At 35.9% G+C, this 18557-nt stretch overlaps 1 protein-coding gene across 4 annotated transcripts in view; it reads right to left on the bottom strand.

Moving 5' to 3' along the window:
- PDE7A (phosphodiesterase 7A) overlaps positions 1-18557 on the bottom strand; it is a 129731-nt gene that overhangs the window by 9861 nt on the left and 101313 nt on the right. For all 4 annotated transcript variants that reach the window (XM_021002083.2, XM_021002085.2, XM_021002084.2 and 1 more), the window contains 5 exons: positions 17531-17662; positions 17249-17340; positions 9981-10125; positions 2032-2128; positions 27-107 (listed from right to left, as the gene is read on the bottom strand). In XM_021002083.2, coding sequence (XP_020857742.1) covers positions 27-107; positions 2032-2128; positions 9981-10125; positions 17249-17340; positions 17531-17662 — 547 coding nt within the window. The remainder of the gene's footprint in view (positions 1-26; positions 108-2031; positions 2129-9980; positions 10126-17248; positions 17341-17530; positions 17663-18557) is intronic.

Raw genomic sequence — 18557 nt, 5'->3', positions numbered from 1 at the left:
AAACTACACAAAATATATACACTTACCAATCTGAATGTTGGCAATTGATTCTGTCTGCCGATCACACAGTGGACTCACACTCAAATGATATTTTTTTTCAATATCTCCTACACAGCAAAAAATGATAAAAGAGAAGAGAATATTCTGTTTCTCCAACAGTAAAACACTGTCTCTGATATCCTTCCCAGATTTAATACTATGAGGCAGCAGATGTAAAAGACTATATAACATAGAATCATTCAATGCTAGAAATGGAAAGTACACCACAGAAAACATTTTACAGACAATATGATAGTCTAAGAGATTAAAAAACTTCCCAAGGCATGCAACTGAGTTAGTAATAATGGTGGGATTAGAACTCAGGCTTTCTGGCTCCCACATGAAACGTAACGTTACCACAATACTTGCTTACTTACGTGTTTGTAAAATTACAGACTTGGCTTTGCCTGTAAATTCTATGAACACAGAACAAGATGTCTACCTTCCACGAATTATTTTTGAGCTGCTTTAAAAAAAATTATTCAGTCTCTGAAGACTAAGTTAGCATCCTGTCAAATGAAGACACTGAAAGACTTACTGTATATTCACTACTTAATAGTAACTTCATCAAAGCATAAATTCTTGAAAATAATGCAGATCACAGTGTATCTTTACCTCATCCTGTTTGATTTTTATCTGTTATTTTGTCCATGTATTTCCACGTGTGATCCAGTCAACACACAGGAGGTTTTCATCTATTTCTTTTAACATTCTATGTGTACCAGTGCAGCATTCAAGCTCTCTATCTCTTGCTCTTGCTACATAACCAGACCATCTCCTTTTCCCACCATTAAAAGAAGTGTGGCAAAAGTGACAGTTTGAAGTTGGAGTCAAAAAAGACCTGGATTCAAATCCTATCTCTGGCACTTCTTGTGCAACCATTTACAATCACTTCATCTCTCTGAGTCTCAGTTTCCTTGTCTAAAAAAAGGAGGACTACTGTGAGGATCAAATGAGGTAACACATAACACATTTCACAAATTTTAAAATGCTAGATAAATGTCTATTATTATCATAAATTTCATGCAGTATATGTTTTGTGTCCCTTCTTTTGAACGAATCATTGTTAGTAATATGCTACTATAATATTCTAATTGTGCTCATTACATGCCTCTGCATAGCCCTCTTTTAGGTCACTCACAATTTTGACTTGTTGAGAATGTAGAACAGTTTATGATCTATTACTCACAATAACACTGGGAGAATATTGGTATTTATCAAATAGATTTGTGTCAGAGTAGTTTAGGACTGTTAAAAACACTATGTAATCTCCCCAAAGCAGTCCAAGTTGTTCCTTTCTTCTACTCGAGTCTAGGCTCAGCTCACTATCCATCTACAGAGGTTGTCTAAGACATATATACTGGTAGACTAACTCATGGGACTGCCCATCCAAATGCATATCAGAAACTGAACAATAAGCAGTCTTCATCCTTTTAGTCTGCTCTGTGTGGACTCTTCAACTTATCCTTTCTGTGGTGGCAAATGTTCCTGAAGATTCTACATTATCCTGGGGCTTTGTGCAATACCATCTGCTAACAGAAACATCTGGATAATCTTAATATCTAAAGAGGATGTTTTTTATATCTGGTCTCTGCAGCTCATCTTATGTGACAATAGTGAGCCCTTTCAGTGGGCATGTTATCTCCACATTTTATGCCCTGCTTGATGTAGGTAAACAGCAGATCTTTGATTTTTTTGTGTCAAGGAATTTTGTAAGATCTTAACATATTCATCAGTCATCTTACTTGAAAGAACCTTTATGACTACATTTTATACTACATAGTCAAATACTTTTTTTTAAAAGTAGTCAACTAATGTATACAGCAGGAACTTATAAATGATGTAGTCTGCTGTAGAATACTTTTTCCTATTCCCTTTTCATATTTCCCTATCATACGTACTACTGAAAATTACACACTCTATAAGTAACTGAATCTATAGCCTCTTCATCTGATACCCAAACTGAGTGAATGAGTTGTAATGTATACCTACCCTGATGGAAGAATTCTTCTGTGACTTTTTCACTCCACTGCTTGCTTAGTTCCCAGGTCCGGCAGGGGTTGCATATATCAGCACACTTCAAAGCCATCTACAACAATTACAATCATTACGTATAAAACCAAAATACTTCCATTTTTATTGTAAAGTACAAAATGTTAGCATTAATTTCTCCAGTACTAAAATTAAAAACCACCATTACATTATGCATAGTTATTACAAAATAAAAAACTCATTATCTTTTACGAACTGAGATGATGCTGACTATACTATGTGTACAGGAAAATGGCTGAAATGTCTCTGTAAACTTCAAGTCTTTCAATATTAAGTATTAGTGCAGGATTTCTAATAAGCATCAGTTGGGATTGGATTGGCCTTCGCGAAGTTGTTTTAATTTTACAGGTTGTCCTCTTGGACTGCTGACTTCACTATGCTGATGTTCATACAAGCTTCTTCAGGTTTCTTGAAAAACATACCTTTCATCATTTCCTTCAACACTGTAATATTTATCAAATTCATATTCTATAATTTGTTCAGCAAGTTCCCAACTAACCGACACCACTTAAGTTTGCAGTTCTTTGTTTTTATAAAAAGAGTTCTGCCATAACGACTTTTGCACAGAAGTGTTCTTTTCTACTTTCCTTGACCTATAGGCCTACTCATGGCTAGTTCCAAGAGTTGTAGTTTAATGACTTTGGGGGCATGGTTACAGTCTACTTTCTAAAATGACTGGACCAATTCACAGCTCCACCAATAGTGCATTAATGTGCTTATTTTCTCTCAGCCCTCCTAACAACTGTCACTTTTCTTTTTTGGTCATATTTGCCCAACAGATGGGTATTGGAGAATCTTTTCATATGGCTATTGATAGCTTAGATTTCCTCACTGGAATACTGCCCATTCATATTGTCTGATCATGATAAAGTTGGAGAATGGCTCTTATTCTTATAAATTTGAGTCACTTAAAAATCTTGGAAATGAGATCTTCATTAAAAAAAAACTGCACCAAAAACCCGTTTCCCTTGTAATTTTAGATGCATAGGTTTTGCTTATACAAAACCTTTTAGATTTTATGTATTCAAAACTGTCCATTTTACCTTTTGTGATCCTCCCAGCCCCTTATGTGGTCATGAACTCTTCCTCTATCTATAAATCCAAAAGACACTTTCTTCCTTGACCCTTTAATTTGTCTATGCTATGACCCATTGTATTTAAGTCATGTATCCACTTTGAGTTTGTCTTGGTATTCAGTGTGAGATGTTGCTCTATACCTAGTTTAGACCAGATTCCTTTCTAGTTTCCCTTGCAGTGTTTGTCAAAGAGCCCTTAACTCCTCAGTAGCTGAGGGATTTGGGATTATCAAGCACTAGGCTATTAGGTTTGTTTGCTGGTCTGCTGGGTACTAAATCTTTTCCAGTGATTGACTTCTCTATTTCTTAACCATTACCAAATTCTGATGAAGTTTTGTAGTCTAGTTTGAAATCTGGTACTGCCAGACTCCCTTCCTTTCCAACTTTTTTTTTCCACTCTCCCTTTAAATCTTGATCTTTTGTTCCTTCAGATGAATTTTTTATTTTTTTTTCTATCTCCATAATTGCTTGGTAGTTTCAGCACTAAACAAATTGATTCAGGTAGTACTGTCATTTTTATTATATTGGCTGGCACAAGAACCATTAATATCTGTTCAGTTACTCAGTTCTGTCTTTATTTCTGTAAAGGTTGTTTTGTAGTATCATTCATATAGTACTTGCATATGTCTTGTTAAGAAGACTCAAGTATTTTGTATATTTATTTTGAATAGAATTTTTCTTTTTGTCTCTTCTTGCTGGTTTTCATTACTAATATACAGAAGTGTGGTTGATTTATGTGAGTTTATTTTACATCCTGCAACTTTGTTGATGTTATTAATCAGTTCAATTTTTTAAAAACTGACTATCTAGGATTCTCTAAGTAAACCATTATCACATCATCCACAAAAAGCCATAACTTTGCATTATTAATGCCTAAGTTTATTTTCTTCATGTCTTTTCTTGCTATAGCTAGCATTTCTATTCTCATGTTAAATAGTAATGGTGATGATGGACATCACCACTTTAACCCTTATCTTATTGAAATAACTCCTTTCATATGTGTTTATGTTACACACACACACACACACACACACACACACACACACACACACACACACACACACACACACCCCTTGACAAATTCTTGATAAATATTACTATGTTGAGGAAAAACCTGTTTAGTGCTATGTTTTTTAGTGTAACAGAAGCATTAGATTTTATCAAAAGCCTTTTCTGCATCTATTGATATAATTATTTTAATTAATATTATCCATTATGTTTACAGTTTTCCTTACATTGAACCGAACCTTTCTCTTTGGTATAAATTCAACCAGTCTATAGCATACACTCTTAATCAAATGAGATAATAATGGTGCCTAGTACATAGTATATACTATATAAAAGTCAGCTATTATTATTGTAGTTTATTTGCTAATATTGTATTAACAGCTTTGTGTCAAAATTTATCAGAGACATTGGTCTATGTTTTTCTTTCTCAGCTTTGTCTCTCTCTAAGTTTAGGTATGAAGATCTACTTGTAACATAAGAGGACTTCTTTTATTGTTTTTGTGAACAGTTTATGTAATAATGGAATTAATTGTTCTCTGAGTATTTGATAGCATTCATTTGTAAATCCATCTGATATTAGACTTATTTTTCCTTTGAGAATAATTTATATTCTTCTATTTTTTCATTTATGGTGGCTTATTTTTCTTTTTTTCTGAAAATAAGTTAAATAACCGATTCCTTTATTGATTATTCTGGGTATTTGACATCTTCGTAAATATTCATCCATTTTATCTAAGTCATTGGTTTTGTTGGCATATGATTGGGTAAAGTAGGTTCTGACAGTTTACTTTTATTTCTTCTTCAATTGTGGTGAATTCTACTTTCTAATTTTTATAAGACCAATATGGTCTTTCTATCTGATTATTTTTGCCACATTAGCTAATTCTTAATTTATTTCATTTCTTTAAAAAAAACCTCCTACTTTTATTTACCAACTTAATTTTTTACTTTCCATTTTAAGCTCCTCTTTCATTTTCAGTATTTCTACTTTGTCTTTTTTCTGGTTTTTTTTAGTTGCATACCTAATTAGTTGATTTTTTCCCCTTTCTTTTGTTGATGAAAACATTTAGACATAAACTTCCCCCATAGGATTGCTTTAGCTGTATCCCACAAGTAGTTGTGTTATTGTTGTAATTTTTTTGATGAAATTTTATATTACCTCTACCATTTGTTCTTTGACCCATTAATTGTTTAAGATTAAGTTATGTAGCACAATAACTCTTTAAGGTCATCTCTAAACTGATATCTGTTTTGGCAGACAGGACAGTATAAAACATCTTTATTTCACTATTATTTTTTCTAGTACAATGTAAGTAAATTAATTCAGAAAGTACTGTCATTTTTGTTAACTGGTTCAGCTTTAACAATAAGCAATTAAAATTTCTCCACATTTATGTCTATTTTTATTTTCATAAAGAACATTTTGTAGTTTCATTCACACAGTCTTGTGTGTCTTCTTAGGTAGACTCCCAAGTATTTTACACACTCTTAAGTTCTTTTAAGTTTCTATTTCTATCTCTTCTAGCTGGGTTTTGTTGGTAATATAAGGGATACTGATAATTTATATGGCTTCATTTTATACCTAGCACCTTTCCTGGTTTTAATTAATTTTAGTTGACTCTCTAAGTAAAGCAACACACCATCTGCAGATAACTTTTTTTTGTTTGTTTTTTGGTTAGGCAATGGGGTTAAGTGACTTGCCCAGGGTCACACAGCTAGTAAGTGTTATGTGTCTGAGGCCGCATTTGAACTCAGGTCCTTCTGACTCCAAGGCCAATGCTCTATCCACTGTGCCACCTAGCAGTCCCTGCAAATAACTAAGTTTTGTTTCATTGTTGCCCTATGCTTATTCTCAATTTCTCTTTCTTCTCTTACTGATTTATCTGTTATTTCTAGCATTATATCAAATAGTAGTAGTGACACTGAATATCCTTGTTTTATTATTTATCTTAATGGAAAGTCATGTAAGTTCTTGGTTTTAAATAGATACTACCTTAGCATATTAATGAAAGGCATAAAACAAAGGTTTGTTTTCTAGTTTTTGTTTTGTTTTTAACAAAAATGGCCATTGTATTTTGTCAAAACTTTTTTGCACCTAATGATATGATTTTTCTGGCTCATTTTTAATAATGTGTACAGCCCATTTTTGATTCAGAAATAAAGCTAAAATTAAGTCATCTAATTCTATCAATTTTTAAGATTCTAACATTAGACTGAAGATGTTCTTCAAAGAGTTTTCCCCTTAGAGCATTTGATCAGAAATTTCCAGATAAAAGTAGCTACTTTAAAATAACAGCACTGAGTATTTCCTAGCTGTTATTTGATGCATTATGATATAAATTGATTCATCTTCATTGACTTGAGTGTTGACCAGATGTGGATATAGATAGATCCTTTTTTTTAATGGAAAGGCTTATTGCTATAGATCTTCAATAAATTCTACCTTAAGCACAGCTGATATTCACATTCACAAAATGCTACTATATTTTATCTCACTTGCTACAATAAACCTAAGAAGTAGGCTTCATGTTATGAATAAGGAAACTATATTTCATAAAGGTTAAGTGACTTACATATGGTCAAATAGGTTCTAAATGTAGGAAGTGGAATTTGAACCTAGATGCCTCCTGATTGCAGGTCTAAAATTCTTTTCACTATACTGCACTGCCTCTCAGTGCTTCTAATGTACAATCAAGGGGCAGCTAGGTGGCGCAGTAGATAGAGCTCCAGCCTTGGAGTCAGGAGGACCTGAGTTCAAATTCGACCTCAAACACTTGACACTTACTAGCTGTGTGACCCTGGGCAAGTCACTTAACCCCAATTGCCTCCAAAAAAAAGTAACAATGTACAACCAAATAATGTGAATACAATTTCTCTCTCCATGGAAGTCATAGCACTATTATCCTCCAAGGCACAGGAGTTAGCTTAACTTGGTTCTGAGAGGGCACAAATCCAGGCCTGTCCACCACCTCTAACGAAGCACAGAGAGAAAGAAGCTCAGTGATCTACTCCAGCTTTCACTAACTTGGGTTCTACCAAATAAGCAGCTGCCATGAAACCCTGTCAAAAAAAAAGAAGGAAAGAAAGAACAGAAGGCAGGAAGCAGAGGAAGGAAGAAATAGAAGAAGGCAGGAAGCAAAGGAAGAAGAGCTTGAGCTTCCACTTTTCTCCCTCTCAGACTTATTGTAGTGAAAGGAACATTCACAAGGTAGCTGCAGTTATAGTCCCTAAAGAATGGAGATGGGAGAGGAGTAAACAGAAGGAACAGAAATTAACAGTGTTTGTCTTTGTGCCTCTGTGACAGAAACAGGGAAAAATTTTGTATCTATGTCTATATATGTGAGAGTTTCCTCCCATATTACCTGGTTTCTAATAGCCAATATTGCTGCCAAAGTAATATTTAATGATCTAAACATATTTCAGTGCTGGAAATCATGTAGGCCTGTGTAAATTAGTGGGTCTTGGTACTTGAAGAACATGAATGAATTTGAAAGTAAGGATAGTGGAGAAAGGAAAATATTAGGTTTTTTCCCCTGATTCCATTCACATCTTTTTTCTCTTCTTCCTCTAGATGTACACATTTAAAAGGTGCATTACATTCATCTTTTATATACAAGGAATAAATATTTCTTTTTAAAGTATGGAGTAGAGGTGTAGCCCAGATGGCGGAATAAAAGCAGTGACTTGCTTGAGCTCTCCCCCAAACCCCTCTAAATACCTGTAAAAATGGCTCTAAACAAATTCTAAAGCAACAGAACCCACAAAAAGACAGTGAAACAAATTTCCAGCCAAGACAGCCTGGATGGTTGATTAGAAAGGTCTACCATGTCGGGTGGAAAGAGGAAAGCAATTCAGCTTGGGCATATAGGCAAAAGAGGCTTCTGCGAAACTGAAGCAGGCCTCACAGGACTGAATCACAGGCATTTGTGGCAGTTTCCAGACTTCTCAACCCATGAACACCAAAGAGAACTTAGAAGGTCAGTAGGAAAAAGTCTATGACTGTGGTGAGAGAGAAGCTCAGCCCCAAGGTGGTGGCTGCTTCCAGAGCTCTTGGCTCACAGACTGAGGGGGAATCAAGTGGCTGATCAGAGGGGGATTGCAGGGATCTCTTTGCTGGTGCTGAGGCAGGATTTTCTTGCTTTGCCGGTACTTGGATCTGGGTCACAGTTCTGGGTGGTGGTCCCTGGGGCAAGGAAGAGCGCTGGCATGGTGGAACTTATAGTGGCTGTGGAGAGGAAATCTTCCTCACAGTTCCAACACAGAAAAGAATACTTGTGGTCACTCATAGACCACAGTACAGGCCAGAAAAAGAGTAAATATCTTGCCCTTGATCATACCACCTTGGAAGAACTGAAAATTTACAGGTCCCTAGAAGCATCTCTGAAAACAACTGCACAAAACCCCTGAAGCTTGGGACAATACATTCTCCATATTGGAAGCAAACCCCTACCTTTACAAAGAGTTTATTACTAAAGTAATTGGCTGGGATTATGAGAAAACTGTAAAAAAAAAAGTCAGACCATAGAGGGCACAGGGTGAGTTGAAGATGAAGGGGTGATATCTGGAGAACAAAATTAAGGGGTGAGAGAGGATTATACTGGGAGAACGAGAAAGGGAGAGGTAGAATGGGGTAAATTATCTCACATAAAACAGACAAGAAAAGGTTTTTACAGTGGAGGGGAAACAGGGAAAGTGAAAGGGAATGAGTGAATCTTATTTTCATTGGATTTGGCTTAAGGAGGGAATAACATACATACTCAGTTGGGTATGGAAATCTATCTTTCCCTACAGGAAAATAGGAGGGAAGGGGACAAGTAAGCAGGGGGATAATAAAGAGGAGGGCAGACTGGGGGAGGGGGTAATCAAAAGAAGTGTTTACTTCTGAGGAGGGACAGGGTCAAAAGAGAGAATAAATGGGGGGTGGGATAGGATGAAGGGAAATATACTCAGTTTTTCACAACATGACCACTGTGGAAGTGTTTTGCATGACTACACATGTATAACCTGTATCGAGTTGCTTTCCTTCTCAATGAGGGTGGGTGGGGAGGGAGGGAAGGAGAAAATTTGGAACCCAAAGTTTTAAAAACAAATGTTAAAAACTGTTTTCACATGCAACTGGGAAATAAGACATACAGGCAATAGGGTATAGAAATCTATGCTGTCCTACAGGAAAACTGAAGGGGAAGGGGATCAGAGAAGGGGTGGGGGGATGGAAGGGAGGGCAGATTAGGGGAAGGGGTATTCATACACATCATCTTGGGATGGGAGGAGGGATGAGATGGGGAGAAAATATGGAACTCAAAGTCTTGTGGAAGTGAATGTTGAAAACTAAAAATAAATAAATAAAATCTGAAAAAAAAATAAAGTATGGAATAGTTGGAGTTAGTAGACTGAAAAATGTCAGGTTGATTCTTTTTTCACATGTATCTGCAAGGCAGTTTCACTGAAACAGTATTAACCAAATACTAAACATTCTGCTTTTCAAAAACATTATTGTAATATAGGATATAGTTTTCTGCTGTTCTGACAGTGAGTGGTATACTCAGATTTTAAATAAAAATAAGAATATAATCATATATAATCAACTTAAGGGGACATCTTAAAAACAATACTGTAATATATTACAAGATGATATTATAGTCAAAGTACCTCCTGCTAGCAACTTATAAACATTAAAGTTATAGCACTGCCTCAGGATTTATGCATCATTACAATACCAGTCTGATGTACTCACATTTTATTTTCATTCTGATATCTCTCTACATGACATACATTAGAAATACAAGTTTTGTAAGTCAGTGTCACCTGCAAAATGAAATGCCGATGATTGGCATCTTCTAAACATAAATCTCCTTTGTCCAAATGGGATCTAAACAATGACAGATATTCATTTTGTCGACTAATGTCCGTGGCTAGAATCAAAGCACCTATCTGGTTTTCCATCTGTTGCCTGGAATGAGAAAAATAGACAAATTATGAGATATATATTTACACACAGCAGAATAACTATAAACATTTCTCAATTTTTCTTAAAAGTTTTTATCTGTAAAATATTCAAATTCCAACTAAATGATTATCACAGGATGAACATATCTATCTATAATCATGATGTGAATTACTCTTGTGAAAATAACTTATTTAAGTAACTACAGCTATGACTTAAGATGGTTTTCATAGAAGTAGGCATATCCAAATACTCCAAGGACAACACTTACACATTGTCAGAACTAAGGTGGAACTGTGTGCTTTGGTAAACTTTTAGAAAGTTTAAGTGACCAATTATCCAGCATGTTATAGAGGGAATTATTCAGGTATAGGCTGACTAGATGGCCACTGAGCTTGAACCCTGAAATTCGCTGGCCAAGATGGATCATTAAAATTAATCTGAATCTGGATGCCTTTCAGGATTTTTATCTAAATTATTATAGTCATTATGTATACTATTTTGGTTCTGATTCATGTCTCAGAGGACACCTAATCCAATGCCCACATTCTACAGAAGAGGAAACTAAGGCCCAGGGATGTTAACTGACTTGCCTCAGGTTACATATGTAGTGCCCACAAGAGATGGGAGTTGAACTCCGTTCCTCTTTAGAGCCACTGCTTTTTCTATTATACAATGATGCCTTTGGTTCATACAGAGCTTCTACTGTCAGTCAATACATCCTTTCCCTCCCATGTCCAAAACTGTTTTACTTTATTCTGCACTCTGAATCCTTCATTTCTCTGTCAGGATGTGGTTAGAATGTTTCATCATTAGTACATGGAATCCTGATTGGTCACTGATCTGATAAGAGCACAACAGTATTATATCATATTTATATATCACAACTTGTTCATCATTACTCAATTTATGGGCACTCTTTCAGATTCCTATTCTTTGCCACCTCTAAAAGAGCTATAAATATTTCTGTACATCCTTAAGAGTTTGTTTTGCTTAGGACTAATCCTTCCCTTAAACTGTCCTCCATCTACTCTTTACTCCTCCCCTTCTCCCTTTTCCCTATTTTCCAGCTCAGCGAAACACATTTCTGTACCCAACTCTGTGTGTGTGTGTGTGTGTGTGTGTGTGTGTGTGTGTGTGTGTGTGTGTATGTTTCTATCTATTGACTAATTCGGACCAGAGTTAGGTTTAACATCAGCCACTCCCCCACCTCCTCCTCATTTATATAGATTTCTCCTTATGTGTACCCTCATTACATGAGATAATTTCCCTAACCAACCCCCCTCATCCCCAAATGTATTTTTCCCCCTCTTTCTTTCCATTCTTTTCTTAAAATCATCAAGACATAACAAAACCATTCCCAGACTTTGTCTAATTGGACTCCCACAAACCCTGATGATAAGGTATGGAAATACACATATCATCTTCCCAAAAGCTGGATGTAAGCAGTTTATCCTTGTTTAGACATTTACTCTTATTCATTCATGTTTATCTTTTTATGCTTTTCTTCACTCCTGGGTTTGAACTTCAAAGTTTCTCTGCAACTCTGGTCTTTTCATCATGAATGCTTGGAAGTCCTCTATTTCATTAAAGATTCATTTTAACCCCTGTAGTATTACACTCAGTTTAGATAGAAAGCATCTTAAAGGGAAGGCACAAACAGCTGGGAGAAAGGGTTGTGTGTGTGTATGGACCAGGAAAAGCCTCCTGTAGAAGACAGGATTTGAACTGAGTCCTGAAAGTCAAGAAAACTAGGAGGCAGAGCACATTTCAAATATGGAAAACAGCCAATGCAAAAGCACAGAGATGGATTAGGGAGTGTCATGTTTGAGGAAGAACAAGTATGCCAGGGTTGTTGAATCACAGAGTTCACAGAGGCGAGTAAGGTATAAGAAGAATGGATAAGACTAAGAACCCAGGTATTGAAGAGCTTCAAATATGACACAAAGGAGCTTTTATTTAATCCTTGAAGTAAAAGGAACCACGGGAGCTCACTGAGCAAGAATGAGAGATGGTTAGACCTATGCTTTAGAAAAATCACCTTGTAAAATCACAGCAAAACTAGAAGAAATAAAACAAGTAATCAGGACATATTATACATGTAAGCAAAACTGAAAACACAAAAGAAATACAGGAATACTTTTAAAAATATAAAATACCCAGACTACCAGAAAACCAGCTAGAGATCTTAACCTGATCTCATAAAAAAAATGAAGAAAAAGCCTTTAATAAAGTACAATACTCTTTGTGCTAAAAACTCTACCAATCCTAGGCACAGAAAGATCTCTTTTTTAAGAACATAAAAAGCAGCTACCTAAAATCAAAAGAAAGCACGACATGCAATGGACATATAGTAGAATCTTTTCCAATAAATATGAAAGTGAAGTAAGGATACTCAATCTCCCCACTATTATTTGACATAGTGCTGTAAAACGCAGCAAAAGCAGTAAGAAAAGAGAAAGGAACTAAAGAAACAATGATAGGTAAAGAGGAGATAAAACTATCCCTGTTTGCTGATAATATGATGATTTACTTGGAAAACCCCAGGGAATCAGCGAAGATCCTAAGAAAACTAATAGCTTCAATGAATTTCAGGCTACAAAACAAACCCTCAAAAACCAAATGCATCTTCTATATATTAGAAACTAAACACAAGAAGCAACAATAGAAAGGGAAATCACATTCCTAGTAACTACAAAATGCATTACATATCTGGAGATCAACCTCCAAAAGCACAGAAAAGATTTGCTTAGATTCAATTACAAAATGCTCCTTAAAAACGGCAGCTAGGTGGCACAGTGGATAGAGTTCCAGCCTTGGAGTCAGGAAGACCTGAGTTCAAATCCGACCTCAGACCAAACACTTGACACTTACTAGCTGTGTGACCCTGGGCAAGTCATTTAACTCCAATAGCCTTTAAAAAAAAACACTAAAACCCAAAATATCAATAAAAACTAATTTTTAAAGAATCACTTCTGGAGATGAATAGTAACAAACAACATTTACAGAACTAATTGTAATATAAAGTGACTAGAAGCAGAGGGAACAGTTAAGAGACTATTGTAATAGTCCAGCTAAGGGAGGATTAAGGACTTGAAAGTGGGGGGTGTCTATGAATGAAGAGAATAGGACATAAACAAAAATGTTGTAAAGGTAAAAATGACAAAATGTGGCAATGGTTTTGGTATGTGGGATGAGAGTAAAGAGTCCTGTATTGCAGACTGGGTAAATCCTTATATTCATAATTTTTATGACATAATAGTAATTCACTGCATTTATATGCTATTTTGCAATTTATGGGGACCCACTCTATTTCTAGATTTTGGGGGCCTAGAAGGGACCTTTTATATCCCCAGGTGACCAGGAAGCCATGTCAATAGCCAGAGGCCACAAGGAAGCTAAGTCAAGGGCCTTGTTCTACAGATGTCAAATATAGAAAGAAAGGTTCTATGTACTCCAAAGTATTTATAATAGCACTTTTTGTAGTGCAAAGAACTGGAAACAAAATAAATGTCTGTCAATTGTGAAATGGCTAAAAAATATATTGATAAATCAATGTAATGGAACACTATCACATCATAAGACTATAAAGAATATAAGAGAAGTATTGGGAAGACTTATGTGAATGGAGACAAAGTGAAATATGGAGAATCTGGAAAATTCTGTTCACAGTAACTACAACAACATAACTTTTTTAAAAAAAGATAAAAACAATCTATGAAACTCAACACTAACTATAATGACCAGGCTCAGTCCTGAAGAGAAAATTCATTGTCCTCTTTTGCACATAACGTTTGACTCTGTTGATATGTTTGTTACTTTTGCAGAACTGACACTGCTCTCTTGGTTTTCTTTCTGTCTGACTATTCCTCTATCTTCTTTGATGCATCTTCATTCAGGTGTCAACTGTCAACAATAGAGGGTTGAGAACCCAGGCTCTGCCCTGGGCCCTCTTCTCTTCTGTTGTTGTTCAGTCATGTCTGACTCTTCCTGTCTGAGGTCAGAGTTGAACTCAGGAAGATGAGTACTCTTTCTAGTTGCCCCTTCTCTTCTCTTCTACCGCTACACTATTTCACCTGGTGACATGATCAATTCTCTATTTTCAATTGCCATCTCTATAGGGAGATGACTCACAGATATACGTTATCAACCCTAATCCCTTTCCTCACATGCAGCATCTAATCTAATCTAATCTAAATGTCTTTTACACATCTCAAACTGTATGTCCCATACACATCTTATACTGAACACGTGCCAGACTGAACTCATTATTTTTCCCCCCAAACCCTTCCCCCCTTTGCCAAAGTTCCTTAACACTGTCATGGGAACCACCATTCTCCCAAACACCTTGACTTGAAATCTAGTTATCATCCTTAATTTTTTATTCTCTATCGCCCTCCATATCCAATCAGTGGACAAATCCTATTACTTCTAGCTTTATAATTCTCTTGTATGCACCTTCTTCTCTGTATGGACATTGCAACCAGCCTGGTGCAGGTTCTCATTACCTCACCAATAACCTGCTGATTGGTCTGCTTCCCACTCCAGTCTATCCTCCAAATGATCTTCCTAAAATACCCACCCCACCCCTCACCCCTGCCACATAACAAGCTCCAGTGGCTGGCTCCTGGTTACCTCTAGCATCAACTATAAAACTCCCTGTTTACCTTTCAAAGTCCTTCACAACTGAGCCCCCTCCTACCTTTCCAATCTTCTTACAACTTAGTCCCTCTCTACCCCCACATACTCTGTGATCCAATGACACGGACTCCTAGCTGTTCCTCACACATAACATTCCATCTTACAACTCTGGGAATTTTCACCGGATATTCCCCATGTCTGAAATTCTCTCTATCACTGTCTCTGCCTCCTAGCCTCCCTGGCTTATTTAAGTCTCTGCTAAGGTCTCACCTTCTACAAGAAGCCTTTTCCAGTCTTCTATAATGTGACTTTCCACTGAGGTTACCCCAAATTTATCATATACATGTATTATATATATATATGTACATTATGTGTGTATATGTACATATGTACATAGTTGCATGATGTCTTCTCCATTAGACTGTGAACAGAAAAGCAGGTTTTTTGTGTTTTGTTTTTATTTGTGACTTCCTTTGTATTCCCAGCATTTAACACAGAGCCTGGAACATATCAAGTGTTTATTAAATGCTACTTGACTTTTTTTCTTTTTTTATTCTTTGTTATAAGAGATGGCTTGGTAGGTAAGGAAAGGACGAGGGATGTACTTGGAAATGAAGATGATGAAAACATAGAAGATATCAATTAAAAAAAATTTAAGTGGCTCCCTCTTGCCATTACAAATTCCTCAGCTTGTGACTTAAATCCCTCCATAATCTAGTTCCAACCTACCTTTCCAGTGTCATTTCATACTACTCCCTTTCATACACATCCTACTTCATAGCCAAACTTAGCTACTAGTTGATTACCAAAATCAGCATTCCACCACCCCTTGTGTCTCTGTTCCTTTGCACAGGAAGTCCCCTATGCTTGGGATATATTGCCGCCTCACTTGTCTTAAAATCCTTGGATTCCTTGAATGTTCAGTCCTGGTGCCACTTTCTCTGCCAAAAAACACTCCACCTCTAAGTTGTTAGTTCTCCCTCTTGCTCACTCCAAATTGTCTTATATTTACTTATCCATTCAAAGGTTATATACACAGTAAATGTAAACTCCTTGAAGGTAGATACTGTTTTTGCCTTTTTATTGACAATGCCTAGAACGGTACTTTGTATATAATAATCTCAATATTTTGTAGAGCTCTGACTGCATCAATATGGTTACTTCCTTCTATAATGTAGATCACAAATCCATCCACCCCTGCCCATTATCCATATCCTCTGCTAAATCGACCATATGGTACTGAGGGTCTTCCTCTAGGTCTCTATAATACAGTTGACAATGAAGTTTGTGGGCTGTTCATCAGGTATCCCTCACTCTCATTATATGAACAGCCCATCTTTTTATTTGGTCACACAGTTCTCTAATAACATTTTAATGCTGATTTTCTTTGGATGTAGTAATCATTTACTATTTTTGAACTGAGTCATCTCATTCATGACGAGTCTGCATTGGGAGTGTTTTTGCTTATATATTGTATGGAGACACCATTAAATTCCTTCATATGCACAGTCATCAATGAAAAACAAGCCAATGTGATAATCTTATAATAGTGTATAGCTCCCAAAATGACTTCTATAATTTTTCTTTTATTTTGATGTGTTACCGGCTTTGATGTGTCCTTTTATTCTGAGAGCAACAGAAATGTCTATAATGCAAAGAACTTTTGATAATATTTTGGTTACTGTATGTGACAACTTCTAAACAGTAAATTTTGTGGAGATTAAAAACAAGTAGCTTTTATGGATTTTTAGGAATTTGGACTTTAACTACTGTTTCTTCCCTTCCCTATTTGTTTGAATTCAGCCTTAAAGGGAAGCTAATTTAGCACCTAATTGAGATAACCATGGTATAATCTTTTTTTTTTCTTTTTATTTTGGTGAGGCAATCGGGGTTAAGTGACTTGCCCAGGGTCACACAGCTAGTAAGTATCAAGTGTCTAAGGCTGGATTTAAACTCAGGTCCTCCTGACTCCAACGTTGGAACTCTATTCACTGTGCCACCTAGCTGCCCCCAATGATGGTATAATCTTAATATATGATTCACTCCATTGTATGGATGGAGTGGAGTTGTAAATTTTAAGAACTTAACACCATAATTCATACAAACTAGTCTACTGGAATGACTTTCTATAAAAATAAGTCTTTGGTAAAATTCTGAGTTAATTTTAAAACTAATATAAGTACCCTCCCAAATAAAGCCCCAGTTGTCATCCATTAATTCCAGGAAAAATACTGGAAATATGAGAGATGTCACGTGTATAGAAGCCTATATGTATTTTTATGAATATGCATTTTAATACATACATATATTGTATGGATATAAATATATTCTTTCTTTTTCTTTTTCAATTTACTGAATATTCAAACAAAAATTTGTTAAATGGCAACAGGAAAATACTAACTTCAAAACATTTGGTAAAATAATTTTCCATGGTTCATAACGAAATGAATTTAATGTTAATGAATTGCATTAAATCTATCCAACATACCTGTTTTCTAATGGCAAATGGGCAAATAAACCAGATTCTCTCAACAATCCCACTGCTGATCTCCAGTGGTGATTTTCTAATACTGAGGTATTCTAAAAATAAAAGCAAAGCATTAAGTTATTTAACATATTTTAGTGATGCCTCCATCAAACTGCCTAAAAACCTCAACCCAAGAGATTTTCTACTTACTGTTCTCACTCACAGTATTTCACATTCTAGTGTGTCATAATTCTAAAATAACAAGTTTACTTAAGTTTTATTTTATGTTATAATTGTACTTACCTTGTATAAAGTTGCTAAGTAATGATTTGTTTTAATAAGGAAAGGCTGATTAACACCTGGGTGATCAAGATCATGTGTGGCAGCTGCAATTAAACTCAGCAAGATGTCCCAAGGAGTTACAGAGTTGGCAAGCTATAATTTAATAAAATGGATTATTAATCACCTGAACACACCTGAGAAATTCTGTACCATTACTACCACTGCATTAGCCAAAATGAATATTATACCACTTTTATTTTAATGAAGTTCTCTAAATGTTGTTCTGTAAGTTAATGTAAATTACAACTACTTTCATTTTTAACAAACTTGATTTACCTATTAGTGATACTGTCTTATTAGAAGTCCTTCCTTTGGGAATTAAAAGGTCTATAGCTTCTTTCATTATTAAGTTACAGAAATCTCTTCTCTCCTCCAACACTGCTATCTCCCTTGTATAGGCAGGCCCTCAAAATCACATATCTGGCCTATGGCAATAGCCTGCTGGTTGTTCTCCCTTCTTTGTTTCTTCCCACTCCAGACCTCTATTCAGCTGTCAGATTGATCTTAAAATGCAGGCCTTATCATGTCATTCCCCTCATATAATAAATTACAGTGGCTCCCTATAACCTTAAGGATCAAATATAAAACTCTGCCTTTCACAACCTGGACCCTTCCTACCTTTCCGGTCTTCTTACAACTTACTGCCCCCAGCACATTCTGCACTAGCCTCTTTGATATTCCTTGCATATGACATCCATCTTCTGACTCTGAGCATGTCCTCTGGATCCATGCCTGCAATTCTCTCCCCCCTAATTTCTACCTCTTTGCTTCCCTGGCTTCCTTCAAGTGCCACCTAAAACACCATCTTCTACAAGAAGCCTTTCCTCTGTTAATTACCTCTAATCTCTAATCCCTCACCTCTTTGTCATTAGATTATGAGCTCCTTGAGACTTGGAACTGGTTTTGTTTTTTTTTTTTTTGCCTTTTCTTAGCACAGCGCCTGACACATAATAAGAGTTTAATAAACGCTTCAGTGTTGACTAATTCT

This window comes from Phascolarctos cinereus, unplaced genomic scaffold (genome assembly GCF_003287225.1).
Source record: "Phascolarctos cinereus isolate Bilbo 61053 unplaced genomic scaffold, phaCin_HiC Scaffold_4;HRSCAF=312, whole genome shotgun sequence".
Lineage (NCBI taxonomy): Eukaryota > Metazoa > Chordata > Mammalia > Diprotodontia > Phascolarctidae > Phascolarctos > Phascolarctos cinereus.
The sequence above is the reverse complement of the archived record's forward strand: the minus strand, read 5'-3'. Positions and strand labels throughout refer to the sequence as shown.